We start from the raw sequence: 21230 nt of genomic DNA, 5'->3' as shown, positions 1-21230 counted from the left end.
AGCTTAAAAATTACTGCCTGGTCCCTCAAGATGCTGAAGTCAGGGCAGTTTAAGGTAGCAACTTTTGTTTAGTATTAAATGGCACGCTAAGAGCATGCACATGAACAGCTCTGAATACGCTGTGGATAGGTGGCTACCTGCTAAGCCACCTTACAGCTTAAGCTTATTCCCCGGGGAAGGATCCACTGCAGACAGACATGCATCTGAAGAGAATAACATGTCCTACTAGAACGTTTAGGCTTTATTTTAGTAGTAGAGCTATCCAGGTTAGCTGAGGATGACATTATTTTGCTTAGTGTTTCGAAGGGTTGCTTTAAAACCACTTGCTTTCAGGCAAAGTGATAATCAGTCTAAGCACTGTAAGACTTTTATAATGGAAGGCCAGCACATCTTTTTTCATTCAGTCTGCAAGAGTAAACTGAGCACAGCTGTTTTACTGAAAACAACCCACTGGTATTTAAGTAGATTAACAAAATTAACTGTGAAAATCCTCCGCTATGTGAAAGCCAATAACCTGTTGGCCACAAGGAGGCAGGGCAAGGATTCAGTAAACTCAAAGAAATTGCTTTTATTTAAAAAAAAAAAAAAGAGGAGCGTTGAAGTAGTTCAGTCATGAAACTCTGAACTGCTAGGCAAGATAAAAAGCACTTTTCAGCCACAGTGTGTGGTTTCAGTATTGCTGTTTTATTCCAAGAGCAGCAAATATCTTAAGATATCAAACAACAGCTGATCTGGCAGCAATTTTCTACTTCTTTTGAAGAAGCAGATCACACATGTTTCTTCTTCATCACTTCTGTGTGATGTAGAGAAAAACTCTAACAATCAGCTTTGATAGCAATAGTGGATTTACCAACTGAAAGCAACTTCTAATTCTGGGCTAAAAGCAGGCAGAGGCAGTTAGGTGTCTGTATTCCCCTACCAAATACCTTATGCGCAGTACGTTACAGTGATGCCTCCCTTAACCAGAATTTTAGGACATTCCAAAATCAGCACTAACTCGAGGTCAAACTTCTAAATTACAAAGGGGCAAAAGAGGAAAACAAAGCCAAAGTATCTCTGTTTCAGAGTTAAATTGAAAAGGATTAAATTTAACAGTGAAACAAAGCCTTCCACAGTATCAGCACATCACAGTCCAAATCTGTGAGTGATCTTCTGCTTTAGTAGTGACTTTACTCCTAGCTCTGCCACTGCGTGCTACTGAGCTAGGTAATTTCAGTCCCCTACGCCTTTGTTTCCTCATCTTTTAAGCAGTTGCTTTCCTTCTTTGTGAAGCAGTATGAGGTCCACGGATAAAAAACACGCTACAAGAACTAGTTATTATTAATGCAATTCAGATATGGAATGCACCAGATGGCAAAATCTCCAGGATTTTAATGAACTATTGTAACAGAACATATGTAATATGACGTTATTATAACAGGCATTTAAATGTATAGTTAGTACATACAACGTGACCTGCTCTGCTCTCAGTAACTCCACTGGAATTATTTTGGATTTATGTCAGATAATACTAGGAACACAAAATAGCCCCATATGTGCAATGTGGTAAGGTTTTCATAGCAATGCTATCTTAACTATTGCCTGTCCTGTCTTTATTTTTTGCTGGGGGTATTGTATTTAGTGGTCTGTTAGAGTATGCTTTCTGCATTTAATTCGGAGCAGGAAGTAAAAAACCCTCATGTCAAAGACTAAAATGCCTCTGACCAAGTATCCCTTACCTATCATCAGAAAATAGCCATCGTGAAGCAGCAAGAACTTTTTGGTTTTTTTCCACTATATTCTGTAAAAATTATGTCTTTGATGTACCTTAAGCTATACTTGGAAAGCAATTCATGCTTTTGTCAGAAGAGCCAAACATTCAGTTTCAGACTGTGAGGGCAGTAGTATCTCCTTTCTCCCGCAGCATTTGAATTCTGGACAAGATGAATTATATGACTGAGCAAAGGTGAAAAAGCAGGACTGCAGCTCAAGCCACTGGCATCACACATTACAGTCAGAGACAGGTACTGACTTCAGTAAAGGAGGAACATGAAGATACCATCAGTATGTGTAATAATTCTAGCACATCTACAATACAGACCATAAAACTCAAGTGAACTGACATTTAATATATGAGAGGCTGGAAGCAAGATATCAATTTCGCATCATAAATTAGCCTTTGTGCTAGTGCCCAAAGATTTGGTTGATTACTCATTGCTTTCCCTTACTGCTTAAGCAGCCTTTTCCAAAGCAAGACAGTTAAACCACAAAAACGTACCGTAGTGTCCACAGCCCTGACCTTCCCAGCAGGAACGTGCTTTGGAATGGGTTCTTCTACTGATATCATCATGCAGCCTTCTGCTCCAAGAGTAACAATTACGAGCTTACACCCTCTTTCTAACAGCATGCGTCCCACCTTTTCAGCATCTTCAAGGTTGCCAACTGGGATGCCCGTTAAAATTTCTGCCTGGAAAATAACCCACGCAAATGAAAATCATAATTCATTTTTGGACAACAATTGCATTTTAAAACAGTATTTAATATCTTTTTAAAATGTTTATTATAGGATGATCACGAAACCATTTCCTACGCTGATATTCAGCTATGTCTTGCTCCTCGTTTGAAATCAGCGTGTACTTCAGGCACAGCAGACTAATGGAGAGCAGCCTAGGCAGAGACGCAGGAGGCATGGGTTCCGTTCCAGCTTCTACAACTTGCCTGGCATGCAACCCTTAGTAAAATCACATTTCTCCCATGTGCCTCAGTTCCTTCATCTGTGAAATGGACACAGTGACACAGCCTTGGCAAAAGCATTTTGTGGTCTAATGTGAAAAATGCTACATGACAACTCAGTCACTATTATTGGGGGATATTTGTCACTAAGTGAGAAACTTTTAAAATTCTTTTTTAAATTCTCAGTGTTCAGCCAGAGAGAAATCACAAGGGAAAATCTCTTCAAGGAAAAAAAATAATTGCTTAACTTTGACCACTCTGTTTACTTTAATACATATTTTTAGATAAGAATACCTAAAAGTTATCTGAAGCCCTCTTTGGGCAAAGGCCCATTACAGGATTATTATATATTTGCGTTACGGCCATGTCCATAGGCCTCTGTCAAGACTGAGACTCTTCTGTGTTGGCTCTGTACAAACACAGATAAACTCTTCTTCTAACAGATGGTGACCTTAAGTCAACTTCTCCCAGTTGGCTCTTAAAATTAATCTCTTCTAGTTCCACCCAACTAAGAGCAAAATTTCCCAAAAATCTGCAACGAAGACTCCAAAATCAAGCATCTTTTTCGCCACTTCATACATTTTCTTGATGGCATAGCATTGTCAAATGTCATGTACTTTTTCTTTTTCTTTTGGCAGGGAAGAGAGCAAGAATGAAACAGGAAGAAAGGGAAGAGAAAATACAGTGTGTTTTATCTGAAACAGTTTAGCAGGCAGTACTCCTGCATAATACAGTATACCTTCAATTGTAAGTGAACAGGCATATTATATTTTGCTGTCTTTACTAAATCTTGTCCTGCTTGCCTGAGAGGAGGGAAGCCCAACTTCATCTCGCACTACAAAGCTGCTGCTGGATCCTGAAAAATGCAGTCTGAAGTATTTTCAGATAACCGCCTAGTAACTGGGCATAGCTTCCACACTCTTAGGGCTTATTTTCAGTGGAAAACTTACTTTGGAACCTATTCACCAGCTACACTTCCTGACCTCTGCTGCATGGGCAGCTCAGCTTCTTGGGAAACAGCTGCTGAAATATTTCAAGCTATCTTCCTCTGCATTACAGAAACTTGAATTCAGTGCACATACTTCTTGCTATAACGGACTGTAAACTACAGCGATTAAACAACTGCTCCACGAAACCCGGGCCATGCCTGTAGTCAAGAGAGGGAGGGCAGACAGCTGGGGACAGGAACTACTACAGCCATCCCAAAGTAAACCGCCCCCAGCCGTGAGTCAGCACCGCTGCTCGCCACTGCCATTTCCTGTCTTCCAGCCGGACCCAGGGGAGAGAAGCCACCCTTAGGCTCCGCGGGGCCAGATCATGCCAGCGCACTCCCTGGAGCTTATCCTATCCCCAGCAGGGTACTTACTGGTTTGCATTTTCAAACTTAAGAGGACCAAGTCCTGCAGTCCCTACTTGGACAAAGGCACGAACGATTTCAAGCGTTGCTGATCTGATCGCTACGAGGCAGAATCTGGTGGGGCAGGCCTTGGTGGGTAAACCTGTGCACTGCACAAGGGCAAGGTGTGGTTAACACGTACACGCAATTTAAAACTACTTTTTTTAACCACACTGATCCCAGACAAGAAAATAGTAAGCTTTAAATTATAAGAAAGCAACTAAACCTATCCAATTTTCTCTCTGGCATGTCACCACGCCGCTCAAACTTCTCTTGCAGTACAAACTATTTAAGCAAATTAAACCTATTTCAGTTTTTAAAAGGTTATAAAAGTATTTTCAAATAAGAAAATTTGTTTCCAAAAGTATCTCACAAAACCTTTTAAATGTATCTTCATGCAAGGCTTGCAAGGAGTCAATATACCAATAATGGCTTTGGAGAAACTAAGGATAGATAATAAATAGTATTAAAATACATATATACCCTATTCTAATATTCAAGCATCTAAAGAGTCTGTGTTTCACCATGAATTTTGGGATCTCTCGAGCAGGAACTATGCATTCCTGTATTCAGAACACCTAGCACATCATGTTACAAGACTAAAAATGGGTTAACACAAATCCTTGAATGAAACTGGCTAACTGAATTTCCAATGTACTTCATGATGGGCAAAAATTCCAAACATTCTACCTACGTTGCAAAGTCTCCAGGACAAAAGTGGATTTGGTTTTGGTAGAGAAACAGTAAATCTAATTTGGGTTTATTTACCTGGTATTTACACTTATTTATTTAAGTGCATGAGCAAGGTAAATGAAGTAGTTAAATATAATATTCTTCCTAATGAAACGCACATGCAGTATGCTTAGCATTAACGTTGTACCCCTCTTTGTGATTGCTGTGTCCCAAGTCAACAGGGTTTTTTGCTTGGGTAGTGAAAGAATTGTTCTGGGACTGATATGTGAAAGGTTTTGCAGAAATCTTTCTTTTCATCTTTACACTGCTTATACTAATAAACAAAATTATTTTGAACAGACAGAGTCTGTATAAAAGTAGATGTTCAACTGCTTGAAACCACTATCATCTAACTCATCTACAGCAGGATGGTAAAACTAAAAAACACTGGAACAAGCTGGAAGAACCATAAAAGCAGCAGAAGCCAGACAGATTCTGTGCCAATAATTAGAGATTGCGGTAAATGTCAACTGATGTTAAATACTGTGGTGAGTTTTTAAGTTCCTCCCTTCAGTAGAATCTTATTTAAAAAACAAACTGTGGTACAATTGAAGGAAATAACTAATGGTTATGTAAAGAAAAAAATTAAATAACAATACTAAAAGCCCAATGTGGACATTTGCCATAGTACTGTACAAAAGAGCAGCAAATTAAGAATTTTATTTTTCTGAAGCTAGTCTCGTAAAACTCCTCAGTTAAATGGACCTATTAAAGCAAGAGGACATTCCACAAAACTGCTGTCAGAATAAACCTAGGATGGATATTATATAATTAATCAACACAGAATTTTCTTAATTTTGTTTACAAAAGTGGAAGAGAAATTTAACTGAAGCTTTTAATTTAACTGATATGAAGGCTCTTGGCCACAGCCCTCACTAATCTTAGTTAACTCTCCATGTGTCTGTGGAGTCTAGTCACAGTAAGTTGACACAAACCAGCCCTGCTACAGAAAAAAAATAGTCCTGATTTTTTCCCTTCCACTCCTGTCCACATGGCCCAATCTCTTGTGCCAGCACAGCCATTTATCTGGCCAGGAAACAAACTGGATTGCAAGACAGATCTGTGTTAAAATTAACACCACCCCCAACCCCCCACCACCCCCAAAAGCCAACCCAAAACAATTAACTTCTTTCAACAGCAGTACTAGTTTACACTAGCTAAAAGTGAGAATGAAACTATGATAGGAACCTTTGCCAAGTGTTCCTAGCTGTGGTGTGTTTGGGGCAGCCTATGGCTTACACAGACACTCTCGAGCAGATGTTCTAGATCCTCTGCTTGGCATTTGCAACACCACATCTGCAGCATGGTATCGAGTTTTGGGATCCCTGGCAAAAGTTAAGACACTGACATACTACGACAAATCCAGTGGAAGGCCAGCACGACAGTCAAGGGGCCAGAGACCAGGACGTACAAGAAGAGGCTGGGAGACGTGGGTCTGTTCAGCCTTAAGAACACAAGGCTAAGGGGAGATCCAATTGCTGTCTACAGCAATTTAATGGGTGGGTGTAGAGAAGATGGAGCCAGACTCTTCTTGAAGGTGCACAAGCTGGAACATGGGAAATTCCATTATTGGGACAAGCTTTGTTACCACAAGGGTGATGAAACAGTGCAACAGGTGCCCAGAGGTCGTGCAATCTCCATCCTCGGAGATTCAAAACTTGACTGGACAAAGCCATGAGCAATCTGGCCATGCTTTGCCAGGGTGTTGGACTAGAGGCCTCCAGAGGTCTGTTCCCAACTTCTATGATCCTATGATCCTCAGCAAATATAAACCGGTGAAATAACAAGAAGTGTTAATTCTTTGGGGAGCAGTCCGGCATTTGGACTGCTTTTTGTGCACCTAGTACAATAACAACTTTGCAAATGTTGCCAGGTACTGCTGGAACAGAAATAATAATAATAGGGAAACCGTGCCAGTTTTAAGGCTAACCCGTCTAAAACTGCATATGATAATTTAAAATATTTTTTATTTTAAGTATTTAAACACAGTAAGCCAGTTGGCTACAAACTTGGCTTGTACCTTAGGAGATTTCTTTGAGAATGACAGAACAAGAACTCAATCTCATTAATTCGAACACATGTGAATAGTCCCAAAGAAGTAGTGAGACAGATTTCGTGTATAAGCAATTGCAAGATCAGGCCACAAGCCAAGCTAGTTCCAGTTGTTTCAAATTATGAAAATTTTTACATACATACAGACAGAAATACTTATCGTGCTAGAATAATTAAAAACTGATTGAAATATATTGGTTTGAAGCTATTCCCTCCTCTCCCAAAAGTAACATCTTTCATTTTAGACTAAATATGGGAAATTTCATAGTTTCCAGTAACTGATAAAATGGGGTTTAGAACAAAGTTGGAATTAAAATGCACTGTGAATTTCTGGCAACTTCTATGTAATGGAACAACAGTAGCTTTCCATTACTTAAAACAGAAGATGCAAATTCAAGAGATGTTCTGAAATATTTTAATTCTAAAGGACCTATTTTTGTTTTGACTACTAGAGATACCAATTATTTTTTCTTAAGAAAGACTATCCCTATTATAAATTTCTATTAACAAGCAGTATCTTACATGTCCTAATCCAAGCCTCCAGATACAGTTTTATAAACTTGATATTCTCTGAATCTTGTAAAAGTCAATACTGTGTCTTGATTTTGGACATCCTAACAAGAATTTCCATTATTAATATTTCTTCCAAAAATAATCTAGCCTCTAGTAATAGACAATAATACTTAAAAGGAAATACTATCTTAAATAGGATAGTGTCTATTTTTCTGTATTATTTTTATACATCTTGCAGCTTTATTTAACAATATTAGCCATTAACTTATATTTAGTTCCACCGCTTTCTACCACTGAAGCCCCAAAGTATTCTGTTAGCATTTAATTAAATCTTTACTTGGCCTTTCTTATTTAGATCAAAAGTCTGATACCCATTTTACATGAGGGAGAAAGCAGTTCCCACTTTTGCATTCAAAATAGCTTGACAAACTAAATCATTTGCTGTAACCATTTAGGAGTTTTCCTTCTCCTGAAGGGCTGCTCAGTATTCTTTGAACGGAGAAGCAGCTGTTCTTCAAAACGTTTAGGACCAAATTGAAATCGCTGATGTGCAATATATTTTGGTTCCTAACCTGCAGGGCTATGTAATTGCATGCACACATTAAATAAGAAAAACAACACATGAACTGTATTGACATTGTGGTTGTGCCTAGAGCCATACTGCAGCAAGGAATCGCGCAAATACGTGGGAAAACAATGGTAAGTATTCCAAAGAGCTCATCTTGTATAGGGGGGTTGTCTCTTTTTCAACATTTATAGATGACTGAAAAGAACAACCATTGGTTTTCACTCAGATGAGACTGGATAAATTTATTTTTCATTAGAAGAATTAAGGGAATGGAGAACTAGCACATTCCTGCACAAACCTCAGGGATTAGGCTATGCTACATCTGGGAATTAACAAACTAGTCTCAACAAGTTTGATCTTTCTGGGAAAAGATAAAACTGAACTACAGGCTAAGCAAAGAAAGAACTGATAACCTTGCAAGATTTGTTCTGAGTTTTTTTGTTCATGAACCACATAAAAAGAAAGTAATGTCAGACATAAAAAAAATTTATTATTGCAACAAGCAAGAGTGAAAAGAACAGCTTGTGAAGAGCCTTCTAGACAAACTAATGGTAGATAATTCACTGATAGTATAATTTTGTTTGCTTCTCTCTAGCACATAAATCCATAAGAACAAGCTGTGCTGTTATATCAGATACTGCATGTGATTCATTAAATCCTAAAGCATTTAATGAAGGATGGAGTATAAAGTGTGATGTTGTATTTGATACTTGCATGTTTGGGACCCAACATCCCATGGCCGTCTGAAACTATAGCTGACATTTTTAAACTTTTATTCTGTGACAAAGGCATCGCAGATTAAAACTGCTGACCTTCGTGGCAGTAAACAACAGAAACTTCTGACTCAGTAATAATTCAGCTAATCACAAGGACTACCCCCTTTTTCTCATCTTTAACACCACAAACACTCCACATAGTGTATGAGATGTCTTAAGCAAAATGGCTAGCTTTCGCTTCTACAGCTAACATAATCTTCTGTTACAAACAAACATATCATTCACATAATATCCACAAACCACAGGATCTTATCATTTAAAGGTATTTCTTGGTGAACAAGAAAGATAAGGACATTTTGGTAAAATTGTGTGATAAATACTTGTAAATTTAAATGACTAAGAAAGCCAAACCAAGCAATTAAAAAAATCAGTGTAAATTTAGTCTTGTCTTAGCATATACATCTGTGTTAAAAAGAATGTTTTAGAAGCAGTTGAACTGGATAGCTCTAAAGAGTTCATCTTTAAACTCAAGACGATTTAGTAACTATTTAAAAGACTTAGTAAAGATAAAGCAGAAATACACTATTTTTTTTCTGGTAGTACCTAAACATGCCAAATAAAAAATAAAAGATCCCCAAGAGGGGTAAGGCTGGAACATAAATAGGATTTTGGCTAGAAGAAAGTTATTTGAAACTTAGAAATACCAAGCAGAAGGGGCAATGGAGCTGGAACAGAACATCTCAGGAAGGCAGTTGTAAGCAGCACATTCAATAAATTTGGCCATAGAGAATAACAATAAAAAAAATCCATAAAATAAGAACGGCCATAGTGGCTCACACCAAAGGTCCATCTTATCCTATTGCTCTTTTCTAACTGTGACTGCTAGCAGATACTGAGGGGGGAAAAAAAAAAAAAGTATAAAAAGATCTTTTTCCAGTATATATTCTGGATCATCGAAGTCTTTAGGTACTTCCTGATTTAAGAAGATAAAGGAAATGCAGATGTAGTTGGTTGAATGGATGAAGTTTAAAAAATTAGAACTATCTTTAAGATTTGTAGAATTAACTTATTGCTTTTAAGTGCCATACAGAGATGTGACTGGTAACCTTTATTTGGGTATGTAAACATTTATCTCTATATCAAACTTCTCAAGTGCATACATTACAGGGATCTGAAATTAAAGAAAGTCATGAAAGAAAACAGAAAACAGATGGCATATGAACATATAACAATTACTAAAAAAACAACTTTCAAACTTGTGACATAAGAAAAACAAATGCTTCATTTTTCCTCTTTTCTCAGCAAAAGGAAAGGAACAATGGCAATAGTTCATCCCTGAAAATCAATTCAGCAACAAATCAGACACACAGAGAGGATCAAATCAAACATAATTGATTATTACAGTCATGCTAATGTAATTGATTTCATTGTAAAGTATGAAAAGGTTATTGTTAAAAGCAAAGGTATTTATGTGCCATTCCTGTTCTCAGAATATGCTGTAGGAGTCCCACACTTGGATCTGTGCTCCCATGATATGGCTGGCAGGAACTTCCATAGGTCTACCATTTCCATAAATTCAGAAGAGATAAGCCTCCTCAACAGTAGAGAGCATATTTCTGTGTCTGATTGTGCAGATGGTGATCCCAGCTATCTACCAACGGTAATTACTTTTTAAAAGAAAATAGCAGAAAAGAATGCAAACGGTACCCCTAGCTCTGCAGGAAAGGTAGACGAATGAGCAGGGATCTATTATAATTATACACCTGTATTTCTTGTTCTCCAAATAGAAGTAATTTTCTTTTCTCCATGTGGTGGTAATAATAATATACCCTGGCTCCAGCAAGCTAAACTTCTCAAAGAATGTCTCTTTCAAGACTGTCCTCTAGCAATAAAGTATAACAAAGGGAAAACTTTAACATGTGTGTTGCGAAGAGCAATGAGAGAGAAGTCAGGAATAGACAAGTAATGAAAAACAAAGTTTTGTTTCTAACATATGGGGGATAAGTTTTTGCAGGGGAAAAAAAGTAACTAGTGACATTATGAAAAAAGTAAACAAGAAATGACATTTACTAAATTGGTGGAAGAGTATGGGTGTTCTCAGCCCAAAATGTGCGCTGTTGCACCGTTTTAGCCAATCCGGGGCATAGTCCAGGCATACGTGCTTTCTGAAAGAATGAAGAAAACACCATATGGGTGTCCTGCAAGTCCCCTGAACAAGAATAAATACTTTGCCTTAGCATTCCCTTCATCACATATAATTGAGTTCTGATAGCTGTTGGACAGTGTCTGAGCCACAAATGATATCACTGCCAGTTACACTGGAAACTTTGCCTTCCAGAGACCGGAGGAGCTGTGGCATCTCCCATCTTCCTATTTTGCTAATTCCTGAATGCTCTGGAGTATCTGAACTTGGCAGACACATGCTGAAATATCCCATAATAAAATTCAAATGTCCATTTGGGTTACTTAGACTGACCCTTAAATGCTAGAAGACTCGTGAACTGAGAACTTCCGATATGGTTTGTGATGGGTTTTAACAGAAATTTCAAAAGAGCGTAATTGAGTCTTGAAGAACTTACTCTGACAGACATTGTCATCAGACAAAAAAATACTATAAGTAAGCAGGGCCATGCTTTTCTCTTAGCTCTTCCCCCTCCTCTCTACCCAAAGGTATCACGTTCATTGCAGAACTCATGTTGTAGACAACTGTAACTGTGATCAAGGCATGGCTTCTATCCACTAGGTTGCTTCTCCCACGTTCCTGTTTATATAAAGAGAAGGTGAGGGGAAGGAACACAGCATGCATAATGCTAATAAATAGGAAATTTAAACGATGGCCTTATGAGACGAGCTTAATTTGTCTCGTGACAAAAATAATTTCCTTTGGGAGAAATAACACACTTGAATTAGAAAAGAGAAGGAAAGGAGGGGCGGGGGGGGGGAAGGGAAAACACCATACAGTTGAAGGGCCAGAGAAACAGATTCACTGAAAACAAATCTGACAGGAAGAGGCATATGAAGCTACTATTTAACATCAAGTGCAGCATGCGTGCATCACCTCCTGGCAAGCGAGTTTAAAACTGTCAGAACACTATGGCTAGCGCATTCCTGCTAATCATATCAAGGGACCGCAGAACAAGGACAAGGATCTATTTTAATATTTACCACTCAGTGATAACATTTTAAAAGTGTCCTTTTATGGATTTGTTTTACTCATCTACTTGTAAGGAAGGCTGGAAACAACTTTCCCGCTGCAAACAATTAATTTAATTTAGAGTGCAATCTAAAGGTATTCTAGAATACTCCTCTTTGCTTGTTAGGTCAGGGATCAAACTTGTCACCTCCAAAAGTCCTATGTAAGAGGAGCATGCCTCAGTTTTCCTGCTCCCTATGCTGCATTTCTGAGAACAGAATCTCTCTGAAATTTTACTGCTTAAGACTCCCTCTTTAACATGACATATGACCATTACCTCAGTTTCATTGCAGCAGAAGATATCAGAATGGGTATAAAATTGTGGATCTAGGTCAGCAAGCGCTGGAGCTGGATTAAATAAAGTCTTCACTGAAAAAAAAAAAAAGAAAAATAAAGTCTAAATCTCTAGTGTTTAGATTCATAAACCGTCACCTGAAACACCATTGAGGTTAATTCACAGCCCCCAATGTTTATTATTAACACACAAATGGCTCTCAGTTTCTGTGTCCTCATTTTATAGAACTGCTAAAAGTTTTGTTTGTTATATTAATGTTCACTTCTCATTCATGTGCAGGCACCTGTCATGATGAGAACATGACAGAAGAGTAACAGAAAAAATAACCAAGAAATTATTAAACAAAAAAAAAAAGGGAGAAAAGCCTTAGACAGTAATGCAATTTGTTTAACTGATGATGCTTCTTCCAGGATTTTAATAAGTTTTACAGGAACTGATTTATTTCTAGAATTTTTTCAGTGTTGTTATCTGCATTCTGTACATGAAGAAACAGGGGTATGGAGTAATGAAGGGCATGTCCAGACAAGGAGTTAAACATGCTTCTGAATGTGTTACCTAACTTCTTCAAACTGCCACATTATAAAACTGTAGTGTAGACAAGGCACTGTATATTTTTAATATACTATCTGGCAGAGCTAGACCTAAACTTAACACGTGGTAGAATATGTTAGTTAACCTAACTTTAAACTGTAGCCTAAGGCCCCGTGTAACAGCAGAAAAGGTTTGTCATGAGGACAGTATAAGTGACTTACTCACTGTTAACACAGGAAGTCTGCAGACTCGGTTTCTCACTTTGCCAATTTTATGATTAATACTTCTGTGTCTTAACCACAAGGCCATCATTTTTATATAAAGCACACTCTCTTACTTTAGAAATATTTGCTATAGTAAGTGGCCAAGTCTTCCAACTTGGATACCTAAATTTTCAGTCCTAAACGCATATTTAGACCCTAAGCTATAGCACAAAATATTCAGACACCCTGAACACTTCTGAATCCCAGTTAATGCCCTAAAAGAGAAAGATGCACAGAGCCTTCTGAAATCTGAGTACCGAGAAGTTTAGAAGATGACCTTTTTGATTAACACTCTGAAAGTTTTAGCCTTTGACTGTACAACTTTATCATGCCTCTCTACCTGCCTCGTTAAAAAGAGTATTAAAGCGACAAAGACATTTACTCAGAAATCAGAAAATGCCAGGATTAGGATTTCCAATGAAATCTTAATTTGGCTCCCTTATATTATTACAATACCGTATGTATTATAATAAACTCTTTAATTATATGATCACATACCACTGAAAAACAGCATGTGATCACATAATTAAAGACTGCAACATAATACATATGCAGAAAGGAGACAAATTAAGGTTTCGCAGGCAACCTTAACTCTTGCATTTCCTATTGTCTGAATTGAAACCCTAATAAAATTTTTTTAAACACAAATCTTTAAGGTATACTTTCCTAGGTAAAACAAACAAACAGCACATATTGGAAAACAAACTGTCCTGTGGTATCATACCGACATATACATGCATCAGGAGCATCACTGGAAGTGCTCCAACTTGGGTTTTATGTAATACAGGCTCATCATGAACAGGGTGTAATACATTACTATTAGTTTGCTCCCATATTTAATATCTGCTGAGCAGGGGGAGATACAGGAACCTCAAGATTCTCTTTCAGGCTGTGAAGAAGAGCATGGCTTGCGAACAGGGTAATCTGTTTGGTCCCCCTGAGGAACATCATATTATTTTCTGCCCAAATTCTTTCTCTCCCTTTACCAAGATCCATTCTCCCTACCTAGTTTCCATTCTTTATGCCTCCTTGCATAGGCACTATGCAATAGTCACCTTCTTCTCTCAACTTTCATCATGTCATATCTCTTTACACCCCCTCTCCTATGCTTTATTTTTCCCACTTCCAGTACTCTGACTCTACTTCCATATTCCAATCTCTATTCAGTAAATCCTATTCTCTGTTCCAATTTTGCTCCACTTTCAGTTTCTCTGTTCCTTCTTCCTCTGCCACCCCCAAAATCAAGCAAATCCCTCCTACATTTCCCTTGTCTGAAATCTGCTCTCCCTCCCCACCATCCCGACCAGCTTTGCCTCTTCTGTATTCAAATCAAGCAAGCTCCTGCTCTGCACTTCCTGGGCCTACAAGAGATCTTTGACAGTATAAAAGAAGTTGCCTAAAACCAGATTTGGGAATTACCCTGCAAATCATGCTGCCCAAATTGACAGCTGCCTATGTGGACAGACTCAGGGGAGGGTAGCTGTGAAGCCCTAACAATTTCTCAAGTCTATGTGAAAGGGAGTTATTTTCCAAAGGCAGATAATACAGTATAAATCAGGCAGATTTCCATACTGTTGTAAAGGCTTATCTTGAAAAGAAAGCTCCCTTGCTATTGAGTCTTAAGTAAATTTTAAGGTAGCCAGTATTCATACTTTAAAATGGGGCAGGGTGGGAGGCATTTTTCTGTTGCTTGGTGTCTGCAGCCACTATGCTTTGGCAGAAATTTTACACAGAATTTAACCACAGACAAACAGCTGTTATGAAAAATTGGAGCCCAAGATTAGAAAGTTGAAACACCTGAAAAATAGACCCTTTACTTGCAAGTGACATGCAACCTTGATAACTGAGGCTGCTTCCAGCCCTGGTTATGATACATTTTCATTCTTCGCTGCAATATTAATAGGCTGGACATTATTAGCCGTCTTTTAAAGAATCTGTCATTACAGAAGCCCAAAAACTGCTTTACAGACTTTGATAAACAATAACGTTTTGCCCATCAATGAAGCGGTCCCCCTCTTGGAAGCAGCAGCAGCTTCACAACATGTGGCCATTAAAAACCTAGAATTTTCCAGTCAGACTTCCAGTACAATTTATACCCACTTCATATAATTATTCACAACCCTCCCTCCCTTCCTTCCTTCTCTCCTTTCTTCCTTCTCTCCTTCCTTCCTTCTCTCCTTCCTTCCTTCCTCCCTTCCTTCTTCCCTCCCTCCCTTCTCCCCCAGATTGTCACAAGATCTTTAATAACCAGTGCCACAAAGAGAGGATGTCAGAACATGAGATGTCCCTCTCTAGCTTACAGATCCAGGTGATGGTCACTGGGTTCTTGCAAAGGGTTCTTGCCTGTGTGTCCACATTCTTTCTTCATCTTATTGTTTATTTCTTTCAGTAAGAATGAAGGAAAAAAAGTAAAAAACCCTTGAAACAGAGGTTTGAAGCATCTGGATATGCATCTGTTTTAAACAAAAATAGTCTAGTGCACATCCTAACACGCAGTACTGCATTATACATGAGGGTATTGCAGGCTAAAAGAAGGGAAATTGCATTAACAATTTACAGTTGGCTAAGGATAGATTTTTACAGTGCTACAAACTCAGCTGTTTACTTAGATTTGACTGCACATGACATTTGAACATGCATAGCCTATTGCTTTAGAGAAGAAGCAACCAAAGCTTTCCTGATACGAGAGCTGCACAATGATAGCAGACTGACAGCGCAGAACTATAGCTGGCCCACAGTTAACTACTATCTTTTCTCGATATATAGTGCTGTCTACAGTTGCGAAATGCTTGCATGTCTGTTCTGTGTATCAGGTTTGGATATTTTTTAATTGCCTTTTAAAAAATTCTATCTTTTCTTCTGTCACAGGCTGGCACCTTGCTGTAAGGGAGTAACAAAAGCGTGAAGCAACTTTACCAAAACTATGCATAGAGTTAGAATTAGACAAAATAATTCATGGATATTGACTCATGACTCAACTGTAGTCCGGTAACCACTAGATTAAGAAAGCTTTTATCCATTTTCATAAACCATAATGAAAAAATATAGTAAGCTCTATTCGCCCCCATACATTTTAAGCAGCATGGGTGCTACTGAGTTAACCGAAATTTTATGCATGAGCCCAGTTCTGACGTTTCAAACAGAAGTCAAAATAATTTTTCCCCATGCACAGTTCTGTTTATAGAGTTTATGACTATTACCACCACAGTTGCGGAGGCACTCTCTCCCAGCCTCGCATCTAACACAGCGGCTTACATCAGCACAAAAGACATGAACGCGATGCATGAAGTTCTGCTACACCTGACGTCTTCACTAGTGCGTGAACACCAGTGATCACAACAGGTGCACCACAGACCTCAGTGCAGAAGGAGGACTGAAGAGTCAACAGTCCCAACACGCTGTGATCTACTGGAGCAAGCCTGGGCCCAGCTGCAAGGAACCAGTTAGTTCTGATTCTAGTTCCATCCCTGACCTGCTGCGTGATTGACCATACTATGAGCTCTCCCCTCCCAGTCTTATCTTCCGGATAGACGGGAACATATTTTTCATCTCATATAGATGCCTCACTTGCATAATTATTTACTTAGCGTTCAAATACAGTGGTAATTGTGCTTGAGTAACTGAAAGCATTACAGGTACTTAAACAACAAAAACATCATGTCAGTAGTGAAACCCCATCCTGTTCAAGCAAAACGTCGGCTTTTATCTATGTATATGCTACACTGAAGGAACGATGGGCTACATTTAAAAGTCCAGCACAGTAACAATTTACTAACAATTTCACAGACCATGACTCTGTCTATTCAATGGCAGCATGTCAAGTGACACTCTAAGAATTTTGGTTAAGAAAAAAAGCATTTTTTTTTTACTTTAAGGATATTAACTTCTAAACAGAAAATGACAGCCATACCTACTGCTATCATGGGAGAACAAGGGCATAAGTCTGTTTTTGAGGTAATTTCATTCACTTTATTGTGTGTGGAACTTTACTGACTTGGATTCATTATGCTTGTTCTGCTCTGGAATAATACTAGAGTCAGGCCCATAGTTCCTGACCTAACAACATTATACTGTATTTAGTCACAGCATGAAAATAGGAGGAAAGGCAACACCAGAGATATACGGGGAGATTATAAGGGTATGGGTTGATTTGCCATTCAAGGTAAACACTGCAAAATTTTAAAACTGAATTCAGTTTTCATTAGCGTAGCATGAATTTGTTGGCTATTGTTTCATTTCTAAATAAAACTAGTATGACAGAAACCAGAATAGACCACAGGATCTTTATTTAGAAAGCACGATAAAGAACACTTTTCATGCAACACAAATGAGGGAGACAGAATGGCTTATGTTAAATTACCTCCACTGGCACGTGCCATTTTCAGAGCTTCAAGAGAAACAGCAGGGGATATTTCTAGCTGGCAAACAACCACTTTGGCTTTACAGATGACATCAGAAGCCTTCTTCAGGTCTTCAAAATTTAAAAGCAGGTTCGCTCCTGGGACTATGACAATAACATTCTCTCCTAAAGAGAAGATAATGTATTTTTTACCTTAACTTCTGCAATAAAGTATGTAAAACAATTCCTTGCTTTTCTGCAATACATTTCAGATGAGGATTTCAATTTGCTTTCCAAAAAAACCCCACTAAAAATGTATGCATTGCTGACATTTTCAAATACCCAAATACTTCAGAAGATAATAAAAAAGATCGACAGACTAATGAATGCTACACTGCACAAGAAATGCAGTATATATTTCTTTGGGAAAAGTCATGTATGGACTTTCTGCAGTCTTATTTTGGTGTTTTCTATGAACTCTAAAGAAGCACTGTACTAGTCACAGTGGAGATGGGGGACATACACTAAGGCTGATATTTGCATTTTCCTAAAATATTCCAGTAGCACTTGGAAAAGAAGAGCATCAATGTGATTACTGAGTTCATATGCCAAAAATGCCATAAAAATTTTAATTTTCCCATCAGCTGGAAACAAAATATTTCACACAGCTATGAAAATTAAGCATGTTCTTTAGATTTCAGAGAAGGAGCCTTGCTCCATTTACCTGCGACACTTCAAGTTAGGGCCCCTAACCATCATGAAAACCAGAATCAGCTTGCCACCAAAACCCAGAAAGGTAATGCCTGCATCTAAGGAAAGCTTTATCAGAAGTGAGCAAAGAAGGTGGGTGACAGATTCTTCTGCACTTAAAGCTGGCCAGTAGAATGGTCTAAGCAAAACTGTATGTGTGGAAGTACGGCAGTATCTCAAAGCATGTCTGAGATCCTTTTCATTCTCATAGTTTGTTTTACAGTTAGGTGAGGAGGTTCATTTACGTAGGTTCCAGATATTCTTTTGTTTTTCTTCAGACATGCAAGTTGCCTTCTTTTATTGCAGTTTCTTTCTTTCATTTTTCCTTTTTTTAATCTCTGTTACAACACCTAGAGACCTTCAGGCATGGGTGCCTTCAAATTAAAATTTATTATTAATCACTCAGGTATTAAATTCAATAAGTCAGTTGTTCCTTGATTTAGAGGCTCAGCCCGCCCCCGCTGAAGATTCCTTTAAGGACTGCCAATCATTAAAGGCTACCAATTCTGTAATGAACTGAATTACTCTGTAAATAAATATTTATGTTTTTAAGTACATTATTTTTGTTGAATGTGACTTCAAAGTCCTTTGAACAAGAAGCGTGCAAAGCTTGTCTCCCTAAATATGTTCTGAAAAGAAAGCAGGACAATGGAAAGAATAATATAGTGATCTCAGAGGGAGGGGCCCAAGCTTTCCAAAGCAATTCTGCTGTCAATGGTTTGGTACAGAACAGCTGCATATGAAAAGCAAACCCTCAGCATTTAAAGCCAACGCCCTGCTTTTCAACAGACAATGATGGGCATCTCGGATTAAAAAAAAAGAAAAAAACCTTCTGCAACAAGTAAATGCTATCAGAGATACCTGAATCCTGTTGAGGAAACATTCAAAGGCAAATTGCACCTATTCTGCCAAGCATATATTTTGAAAGCTTATAGGGTGCAGCAGTGCAAACAATAAAAGGCAGGGAATCAGTGGAACAAAAATATATTTCATTTCTGCCTGGACTCTGTGCTACCTAGAATCTCAGACTCTATCCACATGTCTTGCTGCATTATCTCGCTGAACTATTTAGCTGTACTGACATGTATATTATTATTAGACTTTAGAGCTAATGGCCCAAGGCGATAAGGAAGGCTGTTTGCTTAAATCCATATGTGCAAATTCAAGGTAGACCATGCTGCACTGGATCACAGTCAGAAGCTTTTCTTTGTACCTACAAAAGGTCAGAGACTTAAAGTCTGCTTTCAAACCTGCCAGGGAAACGCAGTACCTACTCCAGGTGGGCTTAACCCAAGCTTTAGAGAAAAAGCCACATTCTGTTCTTAGCTACATATACCACACTAACTGTGAATGACAACAGTCACCACAAACTTACACCAGCGTGCACAAAAGCAGAATCTGGACCCATGCACTCACAATTAATATCAGAATTTTGTATTACCAGCAACCATTTTGTTGAAAGCAATTATTTCTTGCCAGGGAAATCAGATGGGAAATCAGCACCAGGGACAACAGAGTTAAAGACAGATGGCAAAGAGGGGTGGGATTCATCTTATCCAACATTAACTAATTTTTAAAGTTTTCAAAAAAAATTCTACATTCTAGAAAATTCTAAGAAAACTAATTTCTAAAAATTAGTTAACTATTTCTAGAAATTAGTTTTCTAGGTTCCTTCAACAAGGAGGAGAGACAAGTATTTTCAGAGTTTTTTAATCTTAAGTATCTTAGATATCTGTTTGAGGAGGAGATAAACTGTTGTCTGGAAATGCCTACGAATCTCTGTTAATTCTAGAAGCCGTAAAGCCTTAAGCTGTACGCCTAACTTTGAAACAGCTCAAGTGAGGTAAAATGTTGCCCACACTAAGAATGAGAAAAATATACTTACTGCATTACAGTTAATTCTAACATATCATTACTTAGACTAAAAACTCTCAGTTTTGATGGAAGCATCTATATCATTTTAAGTTTTGCAGACATCAGCTAAAATATTAAGGGCCACATTCACATTTGCTATAAGCTGGAACAGCTAAATGAAGCTGATAAACTTGTGCAAGCTTACACTAGATGGGGATTGGGTCCAATCAATACGTAAAACAGCGTGAATGCTGCATATGTAAATACTGTCCTCAGTTGGGCTTCTAAACCTGCTACTGTCACTTCTTAGAAAGATAGGTAACTCGAGCTAGATTTTTTTACAAATGTCATTTTATAGATCCCACCAGATGAGAACTGCCAGTGGAAAAATCAAAGGCAAACCAGTAAACACCACAGTGCAATAACCCTCACTTTTTAAAATGAGATGATGAGCCTAAAAGCCATTAGCAGTGCTTAGAAGTCACCAAAATCTCAAACAATGCAATTATAACAATAGCTGCAGAGCTTCTGCATAATAATTCATAGGGAAAAAAGATTATATTTGTGGCCAGAAAAGAATGTTACAAGAAAAACATTTGCTGCCAAATCACACAGTTCATGAATATGAGGGCAAGTTTTGGGTGTGTCATTGTATCATAATTTCTATGCAATTACTTGGTAGAAGCATTGAATAGTCTTGTACACAAAACATTTAAGTTCATGATGAATGTCAATACATAGAAATTCTATAAAAATTCAGGTGACATTTCTTCATCACCCTGAAGATTCAAAACAAAGATTTTCTCTTTGGAAAGTGTAACTCAAACAAGCTGGCATATGTATTCTAAGCTTGCCTTGCTTATTTAGCCTTATCTAAATATATATTTTGAATGTTTTTATACTAGTAGTGCTTTGGTATTGAAGGTACACTCACTTACAAAATAATGCCTTATTCACTGTTCATGAATGATTAATAACTTTATCGTAAAGTCAGCACAATGCCTATCTCAAGTGAGGGTTATCTTGCAGCGTTCTGTGTAGGTGAGCTTTAAGTCCTAACTTGCAATAATCAAGCACACTTTAATCATGACCTGCCAACCTCTGTTGTCCCCTCACTGAATTTTTGCTATGAACACGGAAGCTGTCAGACTGGTTCAAACTACTGGTCCAGTCAGCCCAGCTTAATGGCGCCGTCAACAGTCAGTACCAGGTATGGACAAAGCTGCAATAAACTTCACAGCTAACGATGTAAAAAATTATCCATAAAGAGGTCTTCTCCCTCCCTATGTGTGTATGTAAAAGTACAACACATATCA

At 38.1% G+C, this 21230-nt stretch overlaps 1 protein-coding gene across 1 annotated transcript in view; it reads right to left on the bottom strand.

The window, feature by feature from the left end:
- The window catches only part of RBKS (ribokinase), a 69633-nt gene that overhangs the window by 18150 nt on the left and 30253 nt on the right, over window positions 1–21230 (bottom strand). Inside the window, exons 5-7 of the mRNA XM_082306451.1 lie at window positions 17332–17496; window positions 12160–12251; window positions 2258–2446 (exon numbers count right to left, since the gene is read on the bottom strand). Coding sequence (XP_082162577.1) covers window positions 2258–2446; window positions 12160–12251; window positions 17332–17496 — 446 coding nt within the window. The remainder of the gene's footprint in view (window positions 1–2257; window positions 2447–12159; window positions 12252–17331; window positions 17497–21230) is intronic.

Source organism: Platalea leucorodia, assembly GCF_965183815.1.
Source record: "Platalea leucorodia genome assembly, chromosome: 3".
In the NCBI taxonomy this organism is placed as follows: domain Eukaryota; kingdom Metazoa; phylum Chordata; class Aves; order Pelecaniformes; family Threskiornithidae; genus Platalea; species Platalea leucorodia.
The sequence above is the reverse complement of the archived record's forward strand: the minus strand, read 5'-3'. Positions and strand labels throughout refer to the sequence as shown.